A 16,899-nucleotide genomic window follows, 5' to 3' on the forward strand; every position below is an offset into this window, starting at 1 on the left:
ATATGTAACAACCATAAATGCAATATGTTTAAATTTGTCTAACAATCACAAATCACTCTTTCCTTTGTTATCACTATGTGGTTTATAAATTAACAGATTATAATTTTAACTGTAGGATTACATCACTTTATATTGAAATACTCTATGACATGTAAAAACACTTCATATTCCACACTATACAACATATTTTAAAATACTCCCTTAAACACGCAAATGCAGAACAGTGATGTATGTGGATATAAAATGTACCAACTGTTTATTTACCACTATCAAGTCAGTCAAAATTCCAACATGGATGTTAAAAATGACCTTTAAGTGAGGAGGTAATTTATGAGTTTTTGGAGTGTGAAAACTCAGTTTTCTCCAGGGATGTTTTCCCTGAGAGGTTGTACATGCTTTAGTGTATCAGCCTAGACTCATTCACCTAGAGGCAGAACTAAATATTTTTTGAAGGCCAGCATATGCACTTGGGAAAGAAAAGCAATGGAATTAATAGGAGATAAGTTGAGTGGAAAGGAATTGGGGATAAATTTCTTTAAAATACAATATATATGTGAATGGAAATCTCAAATATGAATAGTAATAATAAAATAATATAGTTTAAGTTTGTTGGTAATTTAATGAATGTATTAATTATTACAAATCTAAGTCAATTTTCTTATGTTTGTATTTTTTCTTATTTTCCTCCCAGTAACTATTTGCTAATGTCATTAACACTTAACAATCGGGCACTTATTCTTTCACAGTCTTGGGGCTCATGCCAAAAATCAAGCTGCCTGAGGCTTTATTCAGAATTTTTTTTGGCTAAGGCAAAACATGGATAGAAAAACAGAGAAGTGCAAAGCTTCAGCCTCATTACTTTCAGTCTGTGGTTGGCTGGAAATATCATAGGGGAAGGCAGTGAAACAGAAAAAGTCATCACATCCTGCAATTCTGGAAACAAGATGAATACAGAAATGAGAATACAAGATTTAAATCCAGTATTCTTGTCATCTAGTTAATCTGTATCTCCTTCTAAAGTTTCCAATGCCTCTCAAAACAACAAAAACAACTATGAAAGGCTTCACCATATTTGAACCTATGGTGGACACATTATGCTCAAGCCAAAAAAGTTGTCTCCACCCTCTAAAGACATATAGCCATCTTACAATGTGGAATAAATTTACTTCATCTGAAGAGTCAAAATAAACCTAAAATGTCCAGTAGTGGTCAAAGGGAGGACTGATGACCAAAGGAGTTAAGACTGGGCTGGTTTAACCCCCAGAAACAGCTGACCTGAACAATGGTTAACTCTTGAATCCCAGACTGATGCCTGGGAATCCAACATGGGTCTGATCAAGACCCCCTGAATGGGGGTGCCAATGAGGAGGCCTAGGTAATCTATTGAGCCTTGGGCAGTAGATCAGTATTCATCCCGAGTATACACATGGACTTTGGACTCCCATCCAACAATGTGAGATGCACTCTCACCCTGAACTCTTGGGGGAGGGTCTAGGCCCTGCCCTGGATGAAATGACAGACTATGGACACCCACATGGAGGGTCTCACCCTCCCTGGGGAAATGAGGTGATATTGGGGGGGTTGGTGAGAGGGCACAGGAGGAGGGAAGGCAAAGGGAGAGGAACCTGGAACTGACTTGTGAACCAACCATATTTCTAATCTAAATTTAAACTTAAAAATAAAAAAGTAATAAAAAATTAAATTTGAGCATCTCCAGCTCTAAGATTTTGGAAAACCAAAAAAGTCACATCCTCATTCCAGACAAGAGGACTGGGCACATTAAACAGATGAGTGGGAACAAAGCTACACAATCCCAAAGACTACAAGCTCCAAATCCTGAGGCTCTACATCTGATATCTGAAATATATAATTGGCTTATAACGGTCTAGGCAGACACACCCCTAGTGCCTAGCCAATTGCATCCCATGTGGCCTCTCTTGTGTGCAGTTACTAATCATTATCTCCATTTTTTTTGGAAACCATATCATATTTTGGTATTTTTGTTTTTCTAGTTTTTCTACTCTGTCTTATGCTACATGCTTATTTTCCTGCATGAACCTGTTAGTAGATGCATTTATGAATTGTGCTTCCCAGTCACTGTTAGTATCAAAGGCTTCCATTAGAATTCTGAGGAAACATGTTCATCATAACCTAATATTCTTTCTTGCAAAACCTACCCCATATGGTTAATGCAAAGCTTGGCTGTTAGGAGGAGTTGTAGCATCTCCTGCACCCTTGGATCATGGCTATAGCAGCCTTTGAGCAACTTGAAGATTTAAAGGAAGGAACACTTCTTAGGTATCCTTGTGTGATCAGGGTTTTACTATATTCTAAAACCTTCTAAAAACTTTCAAGTGAGTTCCTAAAATCAATTGTGTATCAACAAATTAGTTTTTAAGGCAACCATAAGAAATATTTCCTATTGTCTCAATGTACAATGTAAAGTTCTTGGCTCCTTTTTTTCTTTTTTTGGTTTATCGAGACAGAGTTTCTCTGTATTGTTTTGGAGGCTGTCGGTCCAGCTCGGCCTTGAACTCACAGAGATCCACCTGCCTCTGCCTCCCGAGTGCTGGGATTAAAGGCGTGCGCCACCACCGCCTGGCCTTGGCTCCTTTTTAATGGTGCACATCTCTCTAGAAACGCTCTTACCTCATGCCAGCTATAACGTGATGCTTTTCTTAGCAATCTGCAACTTTTCCTTTTCTTTCTACTCTCTTTGTGTTCATACTTCTCACTGTCACTATTGCCAAAACCAGTAAGAAAAAATCCATACTCTGAGCTAAGAAGTGAATGTGCTATGAAGACTTCAAAATTACTCTTTTAATCTAATTAGTTTCCTTTGCAATTAGACTACAATGTAGTCTTAGAGAACTGAGAAAAGGAAACTACTTTTTGTTTGTTTGTTTGTTTTTTGCCAGACCAGACAGCAGAGTGGATGTTCTTTTCACAATTCACAACTTAGTCCAGTTTTTAGTCTGAAGCTTCAAAAACACAATCTTTACTCTCTGCACCCTTATCAGGGCTTCATTCTTCCTAGAGATGAGTCACCCAATATTTTAAACTTCCTCTGCCATCTTTTCCCAGAGTGTTAAGAATCCCATTATTAGGGTTACTCACAGGCGTACTTCATATCTCTGGTACTAACTTTCAGTGTTAGCAGCTTCACCACAAGAACAAAGTAGTAATTAGGAGGAATGATTACCCTCACTCAGTTTGAAAGATTTTAGACATGGTTAGTCTATTGTTCTGTTCCATTTTGTGGCCATGAACCACTAATATTAATTATTAATCACCCATAATTAATAAGGTAGCATGAATTACTATAATTTGTAATTAAAATTAGTTAATAATATTTCCTTCCCCAATTGAGATGTATCTAATAGCTAAAAATCTATGTGTATTTAGTCTGTTATTTTCCTCAGTATCACTCTCTATTAGAGACCGCCTTGTCTTTTAAGATTTTATTTTCTACAATTGAATTCTTAAATTAGTCATTGAAAAATTGTATTATCATGCAAAGTTACAATTTTAACCACTCAGTGGCCATCTTTCATCAAAGTTCTAATTTTTTCTTCATCTAGCATCTGCACTTTAATTGCTGAATTGATTCTTACATAATCACTATTAGTGCTGCTTTTTTAAAAATAGGCTCCATTTTTCACAATCCTGGTAGGTTTTAATTTTATAAAGAATCTTCACGTTGGTTTAGGGTGTTGGCTTATGAGTCTGAAAAACTTACTGCTCTCACAGAGGGTTCTACTGTGTTTTCCTAGTACCTTAGTCAGTCACCAATAATATGAAATTTATGATTGATAACCTGGCACATAAAAGTAAATTTTATAGTTGTATTGTTTATAGGATCTTGCTTATATAGTAAAATAGATAGAACATAATAGTTTCCGTCTGTATTCAAATAGTATTATACTAGCCATGATTTCAACTCCATTCATGTAAATTATGTATCCTACAGCTCCCGTTTTCATAAATATGTAGAAGTGTGACAGCTGATGAAATGTTTATTCAATGAAAATGTCCAAAAATAAGTAAAGAACGGTTATTGTCATAATCACTTCTCAGGTTGGTCTCACCTGCCATGTTTATTACCAAAATCCCTACTTGATTTTAGTCTTTTATTTCTGAAATGACTTCAAGTATTTGCTGCTTTCTTAAAGAGATATATGTCATGTTGTAATCATTAAATAATGATTTGATCCATCAAGATAGTCATCAATATTGGACCAAGAGTCTCTCTAAGTATTTTATAAATTAATTTTTTCCACTTAATAGCAATAAATGATTCCTTGGTGCTAAACCAATGCATGTTATCACTGGTTGTACTCTCAGTGTTAGCTATAAACTGTCTCAGTTCTTTCTATTATTGGGTTTGTAAAATGCCTCAGAATTCACTTAATGGAGCTTTTAATGTTCCATTAAAATCATAGTCGAAAGTCTTTGTGAAGAACCTTAGGACTTTTCTAGTTGGCTGAAAAGAAAACATTTGTCTTTGGCATAGATGTCTTTTGTGACATCTATTTTGTCAGCTCAAAAAAAGCGTCACTTAATATTGTCCTGTCTGTGTTCAAGATTAATGATATTCAAATCATATGTATTAAAACAAAGCCTGCCTTCTGTAATGCCAAAGCAGAACCCATAAGCAATAACTGCTGTCATGACATTTGCTTGTATCCGTGAACACATCTGCAGAGAATAAGCATTGTACTTCAGTAACACCTTTACCATTTTTTCAACTTTGATGCTTTGAGAAAAGAGGATATTTCTTGGGTCACAAGGAAAATGATTTTACAATTCTTTTGTGTCTTCTACCTTCCAGTTGTGCTACTCATTGGAAATTGAATGTGTTGTACTTCATAAAATACAAATAAAATAAACAATGCTTTGCTGTTCAATAAGTTATCACACATAGCAATTAAGATAACTGTCGTGTGTGTACTAGCTCAGACCTGGGATGATTGGTATAAGTTCTCTATAAAGAACTGTAAAGAACAAAGACTAAGCTGGGTAGTGGCAGCACACGATTTTAACTCCAACAGAAACTGTTTTCTCCAAGAGATGTATCATGGTCATAGAAATCCTAATATACTGCTTTTCATAATTTCTATTGGCACTGTGACAACTTTTTAATGATAGCTTGTTTTGCAAGTAACATAATAGAAAAATTTCCCAATTAAATATATGCTTCAAAACTAGTTCTCATGTGTTTGCTTATGAATTGAAGAAATATCAAAAATGTGCATATAAAAACACAGCCACAATAGCATCTTTATTGACTTTATTTCACATGTCTTATATATTAGGAATGAGATGTCCCATGGAACTTAATCACTACATTAATCTATGATACTTATGTTGTAATACATTAAAATCTACATTTACAGATTATTACTCTATAAAGATGAGTTCACAGAATGAAAACAAAATTCTTCTATATCAAATAACATGATCTTCAAAATAAAATGAGTGACAAGCAATATAGAGCTTACTACAAGAAAAACTGTATATCTCCTACCTCTGAGCTATATTTTCTTAGATTGGATCTGGCTATTTACATGTTTCTATGTGACTAGCCATTATTGTAGATTAGTTGCATACATTTATTATTGCGATATTCCAGATGTTAAATAGATCTATAGTTCTACAACTATTAAATATGTTGGAAATGCTGATACAAGTATTATCTATGGCAATATCAGAGAATCAGTTGATATATTAATACAAGGAAGGTAATCTGCAGATTAAGAAAATTGTCAAGATGTTATTGGACCTGCTTCATATAAAACACTTGAAGCTGTGACATAACTTCATAGACATCAGAAAAAATCTATAATGATTTTATTAAAAGACTAAACATGAATTATTCTGTCTTCACATAAATCTTCTTTTTAAATCTTTTGCAAAATGATTAGTTACTAAAATAGTGGTCTAGTACTGCTCATACTTATGTATGAATTTATGTAATGACAAATGCCAGCTTTATTTAGAGAACAAAAGCTGAATTTAACCTGGACAACTTTTTCCCTCTTGGAAAGTAAATAACAAAATGAATGCATACTTTCTATAAGCAAAAGAAAGACAAAAGTCATTTACAAATTGAAACATGTAGAAATAATAATGATAGTATCAATGACAATAATACAATAGAACCAGAAAATAAAAAAAACCGATAGGGAAATTTATTAAATAGTATTATTACTAACAAATTTTACCAAAAACATGTTTATCAGAAAATATACATGGTATACATCCTTTTTCTTGATTTCATTTATTCTTATTTCATATAACCACAACATAAGCTATAAATTGTGTTATAGTTCTTACCCATTATGACAGGTATGGGATGGAATCAGTTTTGATTTGCATTTCAATGATGGCAAAGCATATTGAACATTTCTTTAACAGTTTCTGCAACATTTCAATTTCCTCTATTGAGAATTGTTTCATTAGATATGTACACAATTTTTAATCATGTTGTTTGCTTTGTGGATTTATACCTTTTTGAGTTCATTGTGTATTTTGGAAATTAGCCTTCTGTCTAATGTGGAGTTTGTGAGAATCTTTTCCCATTCTCCATGCTGCCATTTGTTGTTGTTTTTTATTTGAAAATGAGTATTGTCATTCCAAGGTCTGTAAAGAATTGTGTTGGAGTTGTTACAAGGATGGAATTGAATCTGTAGATTGCTTGTGATTATATGGCTCTTTTTACCATGTAAATTCAATCCATCAGTGAATTTTCCATCTTTCCATCTTCTGATTTCTGCTTCAATTTCTTTCCTCAAAAACTTGAAACTTCTCATAGAACTTTTCAAGAGACTCTTACTCACTTGGTTAGGTTTACCTCAAGATATTTTATATTGTTTATGTCTATAGTGAAGTGTATTGTTTTCCTGATTTCTTTCTCAGTCCACTTCATAATAGTACATAGTAGATAATCTGATTTTCTTTTTCTTTATTTCTTTTTTAGAGTTAATCATCTTGTATTCAGACATTTACATGAAGGTGTTTGTTGTTCACATATGTATGATCATATCATCAGCAAGAGGCAACATTTTGATTTCTTCCTTTCCAATTTTTATTCTCTGACCTTCTCCAGTTTTCTTATTGCTTTAGCTACAAATTCAAGTACTGTTAATGCATGAATGTGGAGAAAATGGACAGTCTTTTCTTGTTGATGATTTTTTGTAGAATTGCTTTGAATTTCATTCCATTTTGGTTCATGTTGGCTATAGGATAGCTTTAAATTGCCTTTATTATGCTTAGGTATGTCCCTTGTATCACCAATATATCAAATAATAAAGGGGTATTGATTTGGTCAAATACCTTCTCTGCATCTAGAGAAATATTCATGTTTTTTATTATCAATTTTTGTTGCTGTTGTTTTAGTTTTTAACATGGATTACATTGATTGAATTTCGTATGTTGATCATCTCTACATCTCTGGGATGAATGTTCTATTTGATGTGTTCTAGGATTCAGTTTCTGAATATTTTGTTGAATACTTTTGCATCTATGTTCATGAGGGAAGTTGATGTATAATTTTCTTTCTTGAATCTTTGTATGGCTTGAGTATCAGGTTTACTATGTACTCATAAATGAATTTGGCAATGTTCTTTATTCTTATTTTGTGATATAATTTGGGGAATGCTGTATAAACTCTTCTTTGAAGTCAGGTAGAATTCTGCACTAAAACCAGCTGGTCCTGACCTTTCCTTTTTTTTTTTTTTTGGTTTTTACAAGGCAGGGTTTCTCTGTATTGTTTTGGAGGCTATCGGTCCAGCCCGGCTGCAAACTCATAGAGATCTGCCTGCCTCTGCCTCCCGAGTGCTGGGTTTAAAGGCATGTGCCACCACTGCCCAGCTGGTCCAGCTGGTCCTGACCTTTCTTGTTTGAGAAAATTTTAATGATTGCTTCCATTTACGTAGGGGTTATAAATCTTTAAATTGTTTATTTGATCTTGATTTAACTTTCATAAGGGGTATATACTGAGAAAATTATTCATTTCTTTATGTTTTCCAATTGATTGGCGGACTGCAGCTTTTTAAATATGTCTGTGTGATTATTTGAATTTCCTCAGTGTCGGCTGTTATGCCCCCTTTTAATTTTCGATGTTATTAATTTGAATATTGCATATTTTTATTAGTTAAGATAAGGATTGGCTTATCTTGCTGATTTTCTTGAATAATGAACTCTTTGTTTCATTGATTCCTTGTACTGTGTTCTTTGTTTCTGTTTCTATATTGTGTTCTTTGTTACAGCCCCCTGTTTGATTATATCCTACTGTCTACTCCTCTTTAGTGTGCTTGCTTCTTTTTTCTTTTTTATCATTTTTTATTTTAATTTTAAATGCTTGTTTTACATGTCAATCCCAGTTCCCTCTCCCTCCCCTCCTCCCGCACTCTCCTTCCCCCCCACCCTCCCACCCTATTGCCAAATCCTTCCACATAGGGGATATCTAGATGTATTTGAATTTAATCATTTTTAACCTGAAGTGACACTTTTATTCCTTTTCCCAACCATCTAGTGGAACTGCTTAGGATGGATTATGGGGCATTGTCTTTTTGGTGTGTGAATGGTCTTGGAAGAGATTCATCACTGTGAGTAGACTTTGAGGTTTCAAAAGGCCATGTCAGGATTAATCTCTGTCACTGTCTGCTCCCAACAGCTCAGGTTGTAAAGTTCTCAACTACTGCCTCAACAACTTGCCAATATGCTTCCTGCTATCATAATACTAGGACTTACCCTCTAAAACTCTACGCAAACTCCAAATCAAAAGAATTCTTTTATAAGAAAACATAAACAAAAAATAATGTGTACTCTTCTCATGGATAACTCAATTTTGGTTCCCATGTCATCACCCTCCTCTATCATGTATAGCCATCTGCAGTCACATATATGAATAGTTACACAGACACACACACACATTTGTAATAAAATATGAAATAGATGTCAACTTGAGAATTGAGATGGCTAACCTGTTGACAGGAAGATACATGGGTTACCTATATTTATATGAGCGAGACAGAATACTAAAGGGAAGCCCAATATTATCATAGTGGACAATGCCAGAGATATAATGGCATTGGATCCAGGTTTGTATAAAGGTCTGAAATGAACAGGAGTATTCTATCAAACACAGAAAAATACAAAAAAGGCAAGAAAACAATTTTGCCCCCTCAGGAACCTTGGAGGGAATGAGGTTCTGTCAACATGATTTTAGTTTGTCTCACTGTTTTGACTTTCAGAAGTAAGAAAATACATTTGTGCTATGTAGCCCTTAAGTTTTAAATTGTTTCTCAAAAAATTTTGTAGTACTAATAGGATAGTTATGTAGTAAGAATTTGAATAACAAAACAGAAGTTGCTACTTTTCTATTATAGTAATTTAAGATGACTGAAGCTAGTGAAAATATGTGAAAGCACAAATGTTCTTTTAAGATGTAAGACTTTTCTAACTTGTTTTGAGAGTACTTTGACATCCACATCAAATCCACACATTCCCTTATGAATACTAATGCATGTGGTTGTTCAGGTCAGATTAACTTCATCTACACCCAACACCGTCCCATGATGAGCATAGCAACCTCTCTCGTTTTCTAGCAAGCTTTGCTGTAAGGTTTCAAAGAATAAATGCAGCATAGTACCTTAAAGTCTTCCTTGGCTACCTAATCCTATAGTAGGTTTCTAGTGGGAGTGGAATATTCAGATTAAGTTATGTTGGACTGCTATCATATGTCAATAGCTAATTCCAAAAGACAAATACTAAAATATTGGTTTCTTTTAGTACCAAACTACAAACTTTGAGAACTCTTTTTATTTTTAAGATTTTTTTTATTTAAATAGGAAACAAGCTTGCTTCACATGTCAATCCCAGCTCTCTCTCCCTCACCTCCTTCCCTGACCCACCAGTCCTCCCAACCCACCACTCAATTGCCACTCTGTTCCCCAGTGAGGTTGAAGCATTATTTTTAAATTAAAAGGAATTTGTTACATATAATATATTATCATCATGGTTCCCCCACAACTCCTCTCAGATCATATACCTATACACCCAATAAAATCCACACCCTTTGATGCTCTCTCAATAGAAAATAAACAGGCATCTAAAAAGATCAATACAGTAAAAGAAGACAAATTAAAAGCAACAAAAAATACTGAATAGGACAAAAGTAATAAATGAAAAGGAAAAGGAGACAAAGGAAAAGTACAAGAAATAGATACAGACACACAAACACACACATTCACAAACACAGAAAAGTCATAAAGATATAAACTGAGAAACTATAACATATAAGCAAAATACCTTGCCTGGGAAAAGCATGATCATATGAGCGAACCAACAAAGTACTGTTAAGTTTTAGGTTGGTCTTCTACTAATAAGCATAGAGCACCCTCATGCGTGTGGTTTGTATATCCAGTAAGACGCCTTTGGTTTAAATTTACTTTTCATATGTAAGAAGTTCACAGTTGGAGATAACATCTAGTTTAGGGATGAAAGTTGGTGTCCAAGTTCCTTTCAAGTGCTGGGCCACCATCTGACTTAGACATGTTCAGGCCTTGTCCATCTGCCATTCTTTGTGATTTCATCTTTGCATCAGCCTTGCTGTGTCTAGAAGGTATAACTTTCTTGATGTCTTTCCTTACTCTCAGTTTTTATAATCTTTTGTCCCCTCCTGTCTGTACTTCCCTGATTCTTGAGGTGAGGAATTTATACAAAGAGGTAATTTAGAATTGAGTGTTCCATTCTTTCTTACTCTCTGAAAGCTGTCCAGTTGTTAATTTTATATGTGTCCATCTTCTGCAGGAAGAAGTTTCTCTAATGATATCTGAGCTAGGCATGGATCTATGAGTATAAATGAATCTCATTAGAAGTCATTTTATGTTCTGTTATCAGAACTTAAGTATTTGAATTTCCCCTAAGTCCAAGGACTAATAAGTCACAGTTTCTATGATTATGTCAGAAGTGTTATTTGGTCATGCATTCCATCATTGAATGGGAAATAAATAAATAAATGAATAAATAAATAAATAAATAAATAAATTGACAGTTGGTTTGTCCCACAACTTTTGAACCGCTAGAAACATTAGAGTGGTGGTTTCAATAAATTAAAAAAATGGCACCATAAGCCCATGAGAAGTGTCCTTGTCAGACTAGGTATGGTTTTTTTGAGGTGGTGTCACTATTGGATGGGTTTTGAGGTCTCAAAAGCTCAAGTTAGGCTTAGTGTTTCACAGTCTCTTCTTGGTATCTGCAGCTCCAATGTAGACCTCTCAGCTACATCTTTAGCAACATATCTGCCTATATGTCACCATTCTTCCTGCCATAATGATAATGCACCAAACCTTTGAATTTGAATCCAGCCTCAGTTAAATGCTGTACTTTAAAAGAGTTGCCATGGTCATAGTATTTCCTCACAGGAATGTAAACTCTAAGACAACTTGTCAGTAGTGTTAAGGCTCTAGGCTAACTCTCGAAAGATATCTCTATGCTCAATGAGTTAGCAAAAGAACCTTAGTGTTTTCATCAAAAGAACCTTAGTGTCAGTTTGTGGAGTGCAGGCACTATAGTCTTGACAATAGCCAGGCATTCTTGAAATTATTCAATGATGCAATTTATCTCAAATATGTATTTACATAGTAGATTAGAATAGAGTTAATGTACCTAGATATAAAAATAAGCATATTCATTTTTAAAAACACACACACAGTTTAAAAAGCTGTCAATTAATTTCATATAGTATGTCTATTTTTCTAAAATTTATAGTTTTATAATACTTTATAGTTTGCTTATATCCAATAATTCATTATTTAAGTTACTATACTACTATCTAACTTTTCAAGAAAAATTGAGTAAATTATATCTTAATACTACGACTGGCAAAATATCTTCACACAAGGTGCTCCTATTTGTTTTGTTTATTGCTGGTTATAGTCTAAAATTTTAATGAGTCCTACAGAATTATATGCAAATAACAGTGTATATAAAATAGAGCATTGGTTTATGGATAAAAGTACACAAAACTCATGGCAGATCTATAAATATGAGATATTTGTGAATGTGAGGCTTAACAATGAGGTCAAGCTTTGTAGCAAGATTATGAATTGTTAGGAGTTTTCAATCATATAAACCCATCTTGAATATATTTTGAGTAGTAATATTTTATGTAAATCAAGAATAAAGTAGCAAATTATAGTATTTCCAGTCATAGGATCCATTTTAACTTAGAGCTTTTCAATTTTTTCTTTTGAGGGGACTAACTATAGATTTATTTACACATAGTAAAATTGAGAGGTCATAATATTTGGACAAGAGTTTGGCTGATTTCAATATATACAGTAAGTATGATTTTTCAAAACAAATATTTCTAGAATCTATTTATTTTAGGTTAGAAACAATCTTGTTTCACATGTCAGTCCCAGCTCCCACTCCCGCCCCTCCTCCCCCTCCATCCGCAGCAGGTCCTGCAGTCCCCCACACAATCTCTGGTCCAATCCACATGGTGGATCTCCATTAACTATCATTTCATCCAGGGCAGGGCCTAGGCCCTCCCCTAAAAGTCCAGGCTGAGAGAACATCCCTCATAGTGGCATGGACACTCAAAGTCTATTTGTACACCAGGGATAAATCCTACCCAAGGCCCCATAGATTACCTAGGCCTCCTCACTGACACCCACATTCACAGGGTTTCGGTCAGTCCCATGCTTTCCACACAGAAGCTTCTGAGTTTCAGGAGGTTCCATTTATTAATTGTTGATCAGAGTGTGTGTGCTACTGGAGTTATGTTCAGGAAGCAGTCTCCTGTACCAATTCTTTCAAGGATGCCTCCCACTTTCTCTTTTAATAGGTTCAGTGTGGCAGGATTTATGTTGAGGTCTTTGATCCATTTGGACGTAAGTTTTGTGCATGGTGATAGACATGGGTCTATCTGCAGTCTTCTACATGCCAGCCTCCAGTTATGCCGGCACCAGTTGTTGAAGATGCTTTCTTTTTTCCATTGTATAATTTTAGCTTCTTTGTTGAAAATCAGGTATTCATAGTTTTATGGATTAATCTCAGGGTTTTCAATTTAATTCCATTCGTCTACCTGTCTATTTTTGTGCTAATACCAAGCTGGTTTCAGGACTATAACTCTATAATAGAGCTTGAAGTCAAGGATGGTGATGCCTCCAGACGTTGCTTTGTTGAGCAGGGTTATCTTGGCTATCCTGAGTTTTTTGTTTTTCCACATAAAATTGAGAATTGTTCTTTCAAGGTCTGTGAAGAATTGTGCTGGGATTTTGATGGGGATTGCATTGAGTCTGTAGATTACTTTTGGCAGGATTGCCATTTTTACTACATTGATCCTACCTATCCAGGAGCGTGAGAGATCTTCCATTTCCTGGTGTCTTCTTTAATTTCTTTCTTTAAAGACTCAAATTTCTTTCGATACAGGTCTTTCACTTGTTTGTTTAGCATTACCCCCAGGTATTTTATGTTGTTTGTGGCTATTGTAAAGGGCGATGTTTCTCTGATTTCTTTCTCAGCCTTTTTATCATCATATGTAGTAGGGCTACTGATTTTCTTGAGTTCATCTTGAATCCTGCCCCTTTGCTGAAAGTATTTTATCAGCTGCCGGGGTTCCCTGGTAGAGTTTTTTTGGTCACTTATGTAAACTATCATATCATCTGCAAATAGTGAGTGTTTGACCTCTTCCTTTCCAATATGTATTTCCTTGATCTCCTTTTGTTGACATATTGCTTTATCTAGAACTTCAAGTACAATATTGAAAAGCTATGGAGAGAGTGGACAGCCTTGTCTTGTTCCTGATCTTAGAGGAATTGTGTTGAGTTTCTGTTTGATGTTGGTTGATGGTTTGATGTATACAGCTTTTATTATGTTGAGGTAAGTTTCTGTTATCCCACATCTTTCCAAGACCTTTATAATGAAGGTGTGTTGGATTTTGTTAAAGGCTTTTTCAGCATCCAGTGAGATGATTATATGATTTTTGTTTCTCTGCTTTTTTATTTGGTGGATTACATTGATGGATTTTTGTTTGTTGAACCAACCCTGCATGCCTGGGAGGAAGCCTACTTTATCATGGTGGATGAGTCATTATATTATATTATTTAGGTACTACAATTACTGAAAATGTAATAACACCTTGTATATCTAAATAATTTTTATCCTATTTCTCAGACAATTTTAACACATTTAAATTAAGCATCTTACAATTGACAATTAAAATTTCATTCACTTATTTTGTGTGTGTGATGTATTATGTGGGCCCACACCTATCACAATGCCTATGTAAAATTCAAAGGACAATTTGAGTGATTCATTTCTTCTCATTCACTCTATGGGTTCTGGACATCCTTTGACACCCAGATATTCAAAGTAGACAGTAAGTACCTGGTACTGTAGTTTTTTTTCCTTTCTTTTTTTATGTTTTGTTTATTCACTTATTTATTCAAGCCATGAAATAAATGTAAAAAGAATGGAGAGCTATTGCCAGCCCTGTGAAGTTGATTCAATTATCATATCTTTACTTTCAGTAGTGGCAACATTTGCACACCTAATTTTGTCATTTAAAGGGATTTTCATTCAATTTTGTTTCAAGCTAAGATCACCAAACATACTTTAAATGACATGTAATAAAGCATAGCTTTTTAAGGTCTGTCAAAACTGTGTTCCTCCTAACATTTTCCCATTAAACCAATAGTTTAGCACTGTATATATGAGTCTGTTTATGTCATCAATATCCATAAATAAGACAAAATAAATTATTGACTTATTATTCCCTTTGTTTTTATGACATGTTTTCTGTTTTCAAAAAAATAATATTAGTTTGTTTTCACATTCCAATTTGAACTCCATTATAAAAGCTAGTTTTTTTAGTATTCAGTGGAACTAATGAACATTTTATTTTATTTTCTATCAGGAGCTACAACAATAGAGAAGTATGACCTCAGAACAAACCTTTGGATCCAGGCAGGAATGATGAATGGCAGGAGACTTCAGTTTGGTGTGGCTGTTATTGATGACAAACTCTTTGTCATTGGAGGTCGAGATGGCTTAAAGACATTGAACACTGTTGAATGTTACAATCCCAAAACCAAGACATGGACAGTTTTACCACCGATGTCAACACATAGGCATGGTCTAGGTAAGGCCTATAATTATTGATATAATTTTTAGAAATTCTTTTGAAAATACAAATGTACTAAAATTAATAAAATGTAAGTTCTATAAATTCTTATCTCATATAAAATGTTTTTTGAAGACAATATTTAAACTTTTCAACTTTTCATAGATTTGCAACTATGTATTCAGCTGTAGAAAAAGGAAGCTGAAAAACAGAGGAGAGTTTAGCAGTTCATAACATTTTCAAGAACTCATAATCTTTTGGTGTGACAAAATAAGATATACATAATGTACTAAAGACACAGTACTAGACAGACACAGTATCTAACTCAGGGGAAGAAGTGTTTATTATGAACAAGATACAATTAATATAGCACCTCTCACAGGGCTGGAACCGTAAATTTAACTGTCTAGGGTTCATTCACTCCATTGAGAAAACAATAGAGAAGAATGACAGGCCCCCTCTGCTCTGGCAAGGAGCATCTTGTTGAATGAGGACACTGATTTAGAATCAGAATTTCTAAGTGAGTATCTTTATTTACACTTTATATTTGAGTGTTTTAAAAGGAACATTTTAACTCAATTTCACTTGGCAGTGCTATCAATTATGAAACAATAGTCTTCATTATTTAATTCTATGTGTGTTTATATGAGGAACTGAATATGGGGAATTTTTGAGTCTTTATTCCATGGGGTAACAGTTGTAAGAAAAACTGCAAAGCATTTCTTTCAAAGAATTGTCCTACAACAGGTAAGTGATTACACATGTTTTATATATTTAGGATATACATATTAAATATATATCATAGTTTAATTATAAATCCATATGTCTAGACTGTAACATGTAGTTTTGCCTGCCTGTCACCTGGGCCCTGCAGAGCTGTCTGAACCCCCAAATTACAAACAGGACACTATATTAATTATGAAGCTCTTGGCCATTGATTATTGTTTTTCACTGACTAGCTCTGACTTAATTATTGACCCCTAATCACCAATATATATTTTTATAAGGACTTATCTTTCCAAGAACTCAGACTTGTGTTCCCTCTTCCAAGAAATCACATGGTGCAGGCTCAGTTCACTACATTTCCCAGAATCCTCCTAGACTCCTTGTCCCACCTATTTTGATTCAATATTGGCCAACAGTTCTTTATTGACACATACACAGAACTTCCCCCATCACTAGACATCCACAGGAAAACAATCCTTTTATAGATTTTAAAATGTATATAAATATTTCTGCACCAAAATATATAGTTCACACTCACACACATACAAACCCACACATTCTGCTAAGTTAAGAGCATTAGAATTGAACAGAATGACACTACCCTTCAATACATCCATTTCCAAAGCCACATAAAAATCACATTATAAATGTTCATGTGGATATGCGAGTGGAAGAAAAATTACCAAAATTTTATGGAAATAAATATTTACCTTGGGGTTTAGAACCCAGTGGCAACTCAAATAGTTGATCCTTTTCATGTCTATTCCTCTTCTTGTGTGTCCATTCACTATGTCTTCCATTACCAAACTGATACACCTACTCCTTGCCTCATGATACATATATTCATGGTTTATAAGGTCACAAGAATAGATTTATTGTTAGAGATGATAAAGTGCTTTAAATATTTCATATCATTCAGTAAATTTCAGAAATATTTTCTACCAGATAAACTAACCTATGGAAAATTGTATGAAATTTAACTTTATGATGTCAGAGGTGTCATGTGTCTGCCTAGACAATATAAGTAATTAAGTCAA

General features: G+C 34.2%; 1 protein-coding gene across 1 annotated transcript in view; it reads left to right on the plus strand.

The window, feature by feature from the left end:
* Window positions 1–16,899, plus strand: part of Klhl1 (kelch like family member 1) — a 328,230-nt gene that overhangs the window by 218,801 nt on the left and 92,530 nt on the right. Inside the window, exon 7 of the mRNA XM_005083637.4 lies at window positions 14,930–15,154. Within this exon, the coding sequence (XP_005083694.1) occupies window positions 14,930–15,154 (225 nt within the window). The remainder of the gene's footprint in view (window positions 1–14,929; window positions 15,155–16,899) is intronic.

The sequence above is a fragment of the Mesocricetus auratus genome, unplaced genomic scaffold (genome assembly GCF_017639785.1).
Source record: "Mesocricetus auratus isolate SY011 unplaced genomic scaffold, BCM_Maur_2.0 Super-Scaffold_2245, whole genome shotgun sequence".
Taxonomy (NCBI): Eukaryota; Metazoa; Chordata; class Mammalia; order Rodentia; family Cricetidae; genus Mesocricetus; species Mesocricetus auratus.